The sequence below is a fragment of the Capra hircus genome, unplaced genomic scaffold (assembly GCF_001704415.2).
Source record: "Capra hircus breed San Clemente unplaced genomic scaffold, ASM170441v1, whole genome shotgun sequence".
In the NCBI taxonomy this organism is placed as follows: domain Eukaryota; kingdom Metazoa; phylum Chordata; class Mammalia; order Artiodactyla; family Bovidae; genus Capra; species Capra hircus.
Window position 1 is genome coordinate 108,365 of NW_017190062.1, and position 10,386 is coordinate 118,750.

A 10,386-nucleotide genomic window follows, 5' to 3' on the forward strand; every position below is an offset into this window, starting at 1 on the left:
AGACCTAGGAGACAGATCTGGTTCAAACCTCAGCTCTGCTTACTCCTAACTGACGTGAGGGGGGAGACCTCTAACTCACCGGGTAGAGGAGAAAACATTCATTTCTGCAAGTTAAGTTATTCTACATCTTTCCAAAGAGTCAGGTACAGACAAAAGATGACCACGATTAGAGACAAGGGATAAAAATCAAAGGAGAGAAAACAATTTTGTTAAATTATACTAATCATAGGGGTGAGAAGGTAGGTTCAGAGTACCAAGAGCTAGGATGATATATACGTTGAAAAGAAAAGGTAAACATCAAGTTTGTAAATGTCCCCCTTCACATCTTTGATTCTTCCGAATGGGAGTGTACTGGACAGGCACAATCAGCAATTTTCAGTTACAGTTTATTTATTATTAGTGATAAGATTATATTTGGATATCAGCCAGTTATCAGGTTTTAGTCCTGATTTCCTGAACAGTATCAAAATGGAGCGCTGAAATTTTATCTCTGTGAACAACAAATTGATATGACATAAATCAGTACTTTTAAAAATTGCAAAATGAAAATAAGGACATCTGCTTAAAGAGAGGACTTCCCTGGTAGCTCAGATGGTAAAGAGTCTGCCTGCAATGCTAGAGACCAGGGTTTGATCCCTGCATCGGGAAGATCCCCTGGAGAAACCATAAGCCATGTAGCGGAGAAGGAAAAATGATATTCATTTCTAAAAACAATAAACACTGCAACCCCAGAATACTTACCAACATGTGAAGGCCAAACAGTTATATGGGGATGGGAGTGATACCAACCCACAACTCTCATGGGGCGACCCGTCAGTTCAGCCAACCTGTGTGTCTGTCAAGGTATTTTCAACTTGTGGAAACAAAATCCATGCTGTTAATAAGGGCTCAGACAGCATCTTAAAGTTTCAAATAAACCCATTACAATTTAATGTCAACAAGTCTAAAAAGGTCAAAGGTCAATACCAAAATTTCCCACACTTTTCATCTAAAGACGAACGTGTTTCCTTTTTTTAAAAAAAAGCAGAAATCATTTGGTTTCCATTCTTGGATACAGTTATAGCCTCTTAATCCAGTTTAGCTATGTATTTGGATATCACATGATTAACTTAAGTAATCCTCTATTCTCTCTCTGGTCCAACCTATCCTCATTCTCTTAAGAAGTGCAAAATTTTGAAAAAGTCATGTGGGGGCTTCCCTGGTGGCTCAGTGGTGAAGAATCTGGCTGCCAGTGCAGGAGACACAGAATCGATCCCTGATCCGGGAAGATCACACATGCCATTGAGCAACTAAGCCCACATGCTGTAACTATCTGAGGCTCTAACTTGAGATAAGAACTCAGCTGAAAAGAAAAAGCTGTCCCCTTCTGTTGCTGGTTCATTTTCCTGCAAATGTCTTACACTGAAACCCAACAGACCTTTCTACATAACTAAGTCTAAGATGACTTTTTAGGGAATTCCCTGGTGGTCTGGTGGTTAGGAATCCATGCTTCTACTGCAGCACCATCAGTAAAAGGCTGAAAATAACCTCAACATCTTCATGAGGTCACCCCAACCATCCAGGGCTGTGTTATGCAGGCTTAAGAGTGAGGTATCTCTATATCGGTGGACAATTCTCTAGGTACACTGTTATGTATCATTACAGCTACCATATGTATTCAAAACTTTGTAAAAAAAGAAAACATTCTTATATGTTTCTGTATGCAAAGAATTCAACCATAAAGACACATGAAGATGTGATAGTCCTGGTTATGTCCAGGGAGGAATGCTTGGGGAAATGGGGCATGGAAGCTGCAGTGAAATACTTATTTTGTATACACTATTATACCTTTTAAAAGTTTCTACCATGCATGTTTTCTAGTTTTCAAAATTACTTTTCAATTGACTAGAAGATTAACTTATTCCAAAGGAATGATAAATTACTAAAACCACCAATGCAAATTTGACTTGTTATGGTTGACCTGTGGAATCCACAATTGTGGGAAGCAAATGCCCCATCTGATCACTTAACCAAGTAACTGGATCTAAGGGGTAAATGTGAGAACTAGGAAACAGTCCTCAGGCAGAAAAGGAGCAAACAGAGGAACCTGGAAGCCTCAGAGCACATAAACGCTTCTTACTGACCAATAAGGATATCTCTGCCTCTGTTGAGGCCGCAGACAGCTGCTCTGGAGAAATTTCTACGCGATCCTTCCTCTTATCAGAACGTCGTAGGATGATGACAGAATGAATATGAACAATTCTGACGGTGTCAACCTACAGGAAAATCCACAGAAATGTTTACTTCTGTCTCTCTCCAATAATTATCTCCTCCTGCAACTAGAGGACACGTTGTATTACACTATCAGGTTAAAAAGTTGCCATCTTAGAAAACTGGGATTTTTCTCATGCATGATGGAATGTTTCAAATATATCCAAACTCAATATACACATTTCCAAACAAAATGTGAGATTTACATCAAGGGAGGACTTTTGCAACAATCAAGTAATAATCATTTGATTTCCAACTATGTTCAAAAATACAAGGCTGAGCGCCGACCACCTAACATGCGGTTTCACAGCAAGAATCATACATGAAACTACATTAAAATAATGCAGTAAATAAATGCTACAGAAGTGCAGAGAAAACGAGTCATTTATATTGAAAAAAAAAAAAGAAAGAAAGAAAAGAAAGCTTTCCAGAAAAGGCAGCCAAGTGTATCTTATCTCCTAATTGTTGTGTGTATGCACACAAATAGACAGAATTTCCATAGATGCCAAATCAATGTCAGTAAGATGTTTGGGAGACAAACTGGCCAACTGATTGAAATCAAGAACTTGAGGTGGAATGGCAGACAGGCTGAGAAATGTTAGATGGAAATATACAAGGTCTCAGGTAGCAAGCCGTGGTCTGCAGGATGACATCCAAGGAAGGAGACTATTTCAGATCGCTTGACCGTAAAGTACCAGCCTGTGTGTATGTCCAAGATGGAAGAAACAGACTGGAGAATCATTAAGAAGAATCTGCAAGATTCTGGAGATTATGCAGCCTAAGTGATGCAGGCCAGGAAACTGTCAAGGTTGAAACTCAGAACAGAGGAGGCACATCTAAGCTTAGAAAGGGTCTAGGAGAGGGAAGATGAGAGCGTTTTCAGATGAGCTGAACTCAGATGAGAGTCTGGAAATCAAGGCAAGGAATTATTTGAGGACAGGGAACAGAGGTCCAGGGTGAATCCCGGGGTGTACCCATGGTTTAGGATGGGGTACAGTAAAAGGATTGAGGAAGGAAGACAGAGGGGTCAAAAGCAGAACGATGAAATGGTTGAACAGTTTCAGGAGAACAGGTGGGTATGGAATTGCCAGACACTGCAAGGACGAGGGTGAAATCTGAGACATTTGAAGTAAGTGATAGACCCTATACTGTGCAGCAAAGCTGCCTTAAGGCATGTGTGGCTACTGTGCTTCACCTGTGGTTCCTTTTCATGCCTTTTTTTTTTCACCTCATGAACTCTTTCATAGACTTTAAATTCTCTGCTCATCCTATAAAAAATGAGTCCCTCTCCCCTCCCACACAACTTCGCTTATTGCACACACATATCTATTAGAGCTTACATGTGTTCTATTTGTTGACAATCTCCTCCTCTACTAGAGTTGGACCATAAAGAAGGCTGACCAGTGAAGAATGGATGCATTTGAACTGTGGTGTTGGAGAAGAATCTTGAGAGTTCCTTGGACTGCAAGGAGATTCAACCAAGCTATCCTAAAGGAAATCAGTCCTGAATATTCATTGGAGGAACTGATGCTGAAGCTGAAACTCCAATACAGTGGCCACCTGATGCGAAGAGCTGACTCATTGGAAAAGACCCTGATGCTGAGACAGATGGAAGGCAGGAGAAGGCAACGACAGAGGATGAGATGGCTGGATGGCATCACTGACTCAGTGGACATGAGTTTGAGTAAACTCTGGGAGATGGACAAGGAAGCCTGGCGTGCTACGGTCCATGGGGTCACAAAGAGTTGGACATGACTGAGTGACTGAGCTGAACTACCAGAAAATCACATCCTCTGTCTTTGCCTTCTCCCACCTTCCGTCTTTCCCAGCATCAGGGTCTTTTCCAATGAGTCAGCTTTTCGCATCAGGTGGCCAAAGTATTGGAGTTTCAAGAGACATGAAATTTGAGCAAATGCTAGGAGGCAGTGGAGGACAAAGGAGCCTGGCATTCTGCAGTCCAAAGGATCACAAAGAGTTGGACACAACTTAGCAAATGAACAACAACAACTACTAGAACACAAGCTCCTTAAGGGCAAGCAACATGTTTTAGTTATTTCTAACCCCAGCCACCGTACAGTATCTGGCAGGCACAAAGTATACAATAAAGAAAATCAGGGAATTTCCCTGGTGGTCCAGGGGCTAGGACTCTGCACTCCCAATAAAGGGGGCCTGGGTTCAATCCCAGGTTGCGGAACTAGATACCACATGCTGCAACTTAAGAGTTCACATGGTGCAACTAAAGATTCCACATGCCACAATGAAAAACATCCAGTGGGCCACAACTAAAGATCCCACATGCCACAACTAAGACCCAGTGCAGCCAAATAAACCAATGTTACGTTTAACACAAAAAAGAAAAGAAAATCAAACTAGAGACAGAAATAAATTTAACCTTCCAAGGAGCAACAAGGCAAGAGCTGACTTTGGAACAGAAACAACCAAGTATAAAGAGAATGGGTGACATTTTCATGTGCAAAAAAACTGAGAGATCATTATCAGCCCAGAAACGCTAAAAAGAAAAAGAAAATCTCAGGTATGACAAAGTAAAGAACAGTGTAAAGGGTAAAATATGAGTAAATACAAATACAGCTAACTGTACAGAACAGCATGACAATGTCATGTGGGGCTTAAATAGCATATCAATAAAATCCACACAAATAGTAATCCAAAAGGTGGGAAGATGTAAATGAAATTTCAATATTCAAAGTTATACTGTTATCATGGAAATATTAAGAACAGCAATTTGTATCATATTAACAAATCAAGAATGCCTATTGCAATATGTAGGATAATAACAACAAAAAGAGTAAAAACTGTTATATCTAATTAATGGAGGATCCCAGGGAAATAATATACTGATGAATCCAAAAGAAGGCAAGGAAGGTGAGAAAGAAAAAAAAAAGAAAGACGGTCAAATAGAAAGCAAAAATATGACAGTTATAACATATATATCTATAGATCTGTCTGGTGTGCATGTTATATATATATATAATTACATTAAATGTATTTGGACTAAACAGTATAGTTCAAATGATTATCAGATTAGATTTAAAAAAAAAAAAAAACTACAGGCTGCCAGTAAGAGACACACTTTCAAATATTAGTACACAGAAAGGCTAAAAATAAATGGATGGAAAAAAGATATTCCATGCCAACAAAACTAGACAGACAAGGTTGCTCAACTCATGAAGTTTCATATCAAATGTGCATGGTACAAACTGACAGAGAATTCAAGATGAGGAAATGGACTCTGAAAAAATCAAATTACATCATTAAACTATTTTAACAGGAGTTGCTGCCCAGGGTGAATTTTCTCTCTTTCTCTACTAAGAGAAAGGTTTAGTGCCTAAGAGGAACGAAAAAAAGAAGTTTAGCATAGGGTGGTGAGACCAGCCCAGGTCTCAAAAAGAAAACAAAATAAGCACAGAGGTCACAGAGGACTGACAGACGTCTCCGAAAGTCACAAGGAGCTGAAGGGATTGAGGAACAGACTGTTATGGTCATAGTCACACAGGAAAGAAGATATTCCAGCTGGACTAGATCAGCCCCTACCCTTTTCCAGTTCCTTCTGCGCTTCTGCCTTCGTACAGATCAAAGGTCAGCAAACTATGGCTGGCCTGGTCTCCCTCGGGCCAAATCTGGCCATGTTCATTCATTTATCTTCCAGTAGCTGCTTCTGCACCACACTGGCAGAGCTGAGGAACTACAGCAGAAACTGTATGGCCCTCAGCGCTTAACATATTTACTATCTGGCCCTTTCCAGCAAGTCTGCACCCCTGCATGGCACTCCAGGGATCCTGGGCAGGTAACCCTAATTTCCTACTGCAGGGGAGGTATGCTAATTCAAACAAAATGTGTTTATCAAGTCTGTACGACATGTGAGGCACTGCATGAGGGCTAAAGTATACAAAGATAAACAGGATACAATAGTCACATCCAGGAAGAGAGACAGGCAGGGCAACAACTCGAAGACAACATCCCTGATATACCCTAATCGATATGCTACAATCAGGGAAGGTTCCTTTAAGGCATCTGCACTGAACCACAAGGGAAAGGGAGTCAGCCAAACAGAGAAGGATAAGCAAGCAGTCCAGACATAATACCCAGCAGACAGAAGAAGTGAAACAGCACAGCATCATCTGGAAACTGACATCACTTGCCATGGTTAGAACTTGAACCCACCTAGAGACACGTAGGGAGAGAAACAGATATGAGGTCAGGAAAGATCCTGACTGATTCACTAAGAAGCCTTCATCCTAAAAAAAAAAAAAAAATAGAAAACCCACTGCCTTTTCAGCAGACTTGTAGCAGAGTGCTGTTCTCAAAAGATCACATCCTAAGCAGTCACAAGAAAAGCCTACAGGGAGGACAGACTCCCAGCAAGGAGACCGTGGAGACGCTGTGGTTCCCAAACGTGGCTGCACGTGAGAATCACCTGGGGAGCTTTGCAGACAGCCGCAACACAGGTCTCACCAAAAACCGAGTCGGAATTGGGATTCTGTAGCGACTATTGCGTAATTCCAAGATGCGGCTAGGTATGGGAACTATGGTAGGAGGAATGTTGGAGGAGAGGGTTTGGGGAAGAGGAAAGTTTTGAACACTAAACATGGATGTCCAGAAGGCAGTGGACTATGAAGTTCTGGAGCATGGGGTAATTTATACTAACTAGCATCTACCAAGCATTAGCAACCAGTCAGAATGGCCAACATTTACTGGCTACCCACCACGTGTCAGGCATTTGGAAAAGTGCTTTTCATGGATTAACTTAATTGAACCCTCCCCATAACCCAGGGAGGTTGGTACTACTGGAATACCCATTCTGCAGACGATGTTTTACACACATTATTACGTAGATCCAACTCTCTCAATTCTAGGAAGCTGGCAGCTATTATTATCCCTGTTTTAGAGATAAGGAAAGCAAAGCTCACAGATGTGAAGTCACATGCCCAAAGTCACACCATAAGTATCAGAGAAAGTGTTTGCAGACAGATCTGTCTAACCTCAATGTCTGCTGAAGGTAAAGCCATAGGGAAGTTCATGTTGGCCAAGAAGACATTCTGGGAAGAGGAGGTAAAGGCAGAAACTTGGAGAATACCATATTTGAGGCAGAGGAGGAAAACTCCATAAATGATGAGAGGGAGAGAAGGAAGGAATAGGTGGACACAGCTATTAAAGGAAGGACACAAAAGCAGCTAACTACAGGAACAGACAGAATTGAGATGTTATTTTTCCATCCTTTCTGAAAAAGACAGTAATTGAAGCACAGCTGTATTCTAAGGGAAAAAAGCCAGATCACAGGAATAGGCTGAAGACTCAAAAGAGAGAAAGGCTATTTGAGAAGCAAGGTCTGTGAAGAAGCTACAGCTTTAGACAGGTGTAGATTTCTTTCCTAATTATGGGAAGAAGCAAGGCAAAGTGGTTTAACATGGAGAGGACTGTACGTGCAGATAATAATTAGATGGAGTTGTTGCCTGATAGCTTTTATCACCTTCATCATCTGCTTCATGGGAGGACAGAATTCACTTTTATTGTATTTTACAGAAGTGGTGGTCTGCAACACACTTGGGGGGGAAATTAACTGGTCCTAGAGCTAAAGGAGATCAGTCCTGGGTGTTCACTGGAAGGACTGATGCTAAAGCTGAAACTCCAATACTTTGGCCACCTGATGTGAAGAGCTGACTCATTGGAAAAAGACCCTGATGCTGGGAAAGACTGAGGGCAGGAGGAGAAGGGGACAACAGAGGATGAGACGGTTGGATGGCATCACCAACTCAATGGACATGAGTTTGGGTAAACTCCGGGAGTTGGTGATGGACAGGGAGGCCTGGCGTGCTGCAGTTCATGGGGTCGCAAAGAGTCGGACACGACTGAGAACTGAACTGAACTGAACTGAAGAGCACAATTAGGTTGAGAAGCATGATACTCGACCACAAAAAATGGAGAATAACAGAAAAGGTGGGGCAGAAGTACAGACAGGTTTCCTGTAAGCAGAGAGGGGTTGCCTGAGTGACTGTTGGGACTTGGGATAAAAAGATAACAGGGATGCGAACCAGCCAAAGTCTCAAGGAAGATGGGAGAAGGGCCACAAACCCAGCAGAGGCCAGCGAGGAGGAGAGCTGACGGCAGTTACTCATTTCGATGGAGTAGGAAAAATTTCCTGTGAAGAATAGGTCCCATTCCTAGTGAGGAGATTCTTCATCTGACTTTACTAGAGAGAACACCCACCCACCCCCCACTGCCAGCCACAAATGAAGGTCTGCAGGAAGCAGGTTCATCCCTGGCTGAGACCATCAAACAGACAGAAATCCATCCCCGAGTGCAAGTTTGCATCATGCAAAATGAGAGCACACGTACCTTTTCAGCAACTGTGCGCATTTCAGTTCCAGTATATGTAAATTTGGGGTCATTCCTTTTGGGGATAAATTAGAAAAAAAGGAACTGAGCTTGGGAATATAAAAAAAAAGGTCTCAAAGCAAAGTAACAGGATTAGCAGTTTTTGCAATGAAACAGTAAAGACAGTGGAAGAGGAGGGAAATAAACTGAGAATAGAGCTGTGCTCATGACTGTTAGGAGGAGTCTGAGACACATGCTTAAGTGGCAAGCACATAGTTTTCATGATCAAAGCTAAAGTCCTATAATGTTGGATATTAAGCACTTGAGTTTGCCGAGGAGAAATTCTGCTATGCTTTGACATTTCAATAAAGGTAACCCAAAGCTTTCACCGCCAAAAGCATTCAAGCTGCTGGAGATCTTGGAGATCACTGTAGGGTCCACCAGGGGGAGGCAGAAAGCCACTGACAATGTAGACAGAGAAATGGATTAATAGAGGGACACAGCCCCTTCCCATGCAAGCCATCTGCCCCAAAGAACTTTCACTTAGGATCTTGGTTCCCGCAACCATATTTTTCACATCCATATCTCAACTGCCAATCCTCCTAACTAGAAAGTCAGGTGGAAAACAACTTTCAGAGGTGGGGTGGAATTGAAACTGGGTTATTGAGGGAGCTCCAGAGTCATCACGGTAAGTTAGAATACAACCAGTCCAAAATACTGGGAAAGCTGTAATAATTTGGCGTTAACAGTAACAGAGAGATCAAAAGATAGGAATAAACAAATAGAGTCTTACCTTAAGTCATCATTTAACTAGAGTGGGAAAGAGCAGAAAAGATTATTGATCACATTAACTGTATTAGAGGTACATGATGCAGATAAAATGAAAATCGGGTGATAGGTTCCTGTACATCAGCATGAAAGCCTGGACAACTCTTTGGATTATCAACAAGTAAGCTTGGTCTCTTTCGCCCTCTGCAATATTTAACACAGCGGAAATTTGGGAGTCTTGGAAAGCCTCACCTGTCTTAGGTTGTTTGATGCCCTCAAAATGACTCCTAGAGGGAACAGTGAAGGCCCTAATCGTGGACGCATGCTTCCTAATACATCTCATTATAACAGATTCTTTCTGGTCTGACTCGCGGGTTTGGTCACTGGGGTGGTAACTCCAGATCTAAAGAAAAGCCACACAGTACAACCCGCCTACCAATGTAGGAGATGCAGGAGAGCCAGGTTCGAGCCCTGGGTGGGGAAGATCCCCTGGAGGAGGAAATGGCAAGCCACTCCAGTATTCTTGCCTGGAGAATGCCACGGACGGAGGAGCCTGGCGGGCTACAATACACCGGGTCGCAAAGAGTCGGCCAGGACTGAGCACACCCAGGAGAAAATGCAAATCTTCCCTCCCCCGCCCCCGCCGCTCCCAAAGGCTGGATGGGGACCGCTGGGGGCTAGTGGAAGGCTCCAGAAGCTTTCAGCGAGCAGAGGCAAGGGGGAGGACCTATCCAAGGATGAGCCGAGGGGGCCTGTGGCCTCCAGAGCCCTGGGCGCGGCCAGCAGCCGCCCGGGGACGTGGGGGGACCGCTCGGCAGGGTCCTGGCTAGGCTGGTCGGCTGACTTACCTCCCCAATGCACAGCCCCATCACCTCTTCCTTCTCCGTGCTCAGAGCGTGGTTGAGGCACACAAGGAAGGCGTCTGACTCCAGATGGACCGCTTGCACCGCCTGCACCACCTGCACCGCCATCTTGGCCCGGCCCGCTCACGTCCGCCTCCGGCCAGCTCGGCCCTGGCCACCCCGCCGCTCAGCC

At 43.3% G+C, this 10,386-nt stretch overlaps 1 protein-coding gene across 3 annotated transcripts in view; it reads right to left on the minus strand.

Moving 5' to 3' along the window:
- Positions 1-10,380, minus strand: part of BRCC3 (BRCA1/BRCA2-containing complex subunit 3) — a 75,262-nt gene extending 64,882 nt beyond the window's left edge. For 2 of the 3 annotated variants that reach the window (XM_018045034.1, XM_018045037.1), the window contains exons 1-5: positions 10,200-10,380; positions 9,377-9,393; positions 8,605-8,659; positions 2,136-2,255; positions 742-829 (exon numbers count right to left, since the gene is read on the minus strand). In XM_018045034.1, coding sequence (XP_017900523.1) covers positions 742-829; positions 2,136-2,255; positions 8,605-8,659; positions 9,377-9,393; positions 10,200-10,322 — 403 coding nt within the window. In that variant the 5' untranslated portion in view covers positions 10,323-10,380. The remainder of the gene's footprint in view (positions 1-741; positions 830-2,135; positions 2,256-8,604; positions 8,660-9,376; positions 9,394-10,199) is intronic. The other variant, XM_018045035.1, reaches the window with a different exon arrangement.
- Between the last annotated feature and the right edge of the window lie 6 nt (positions 10,381-10,386).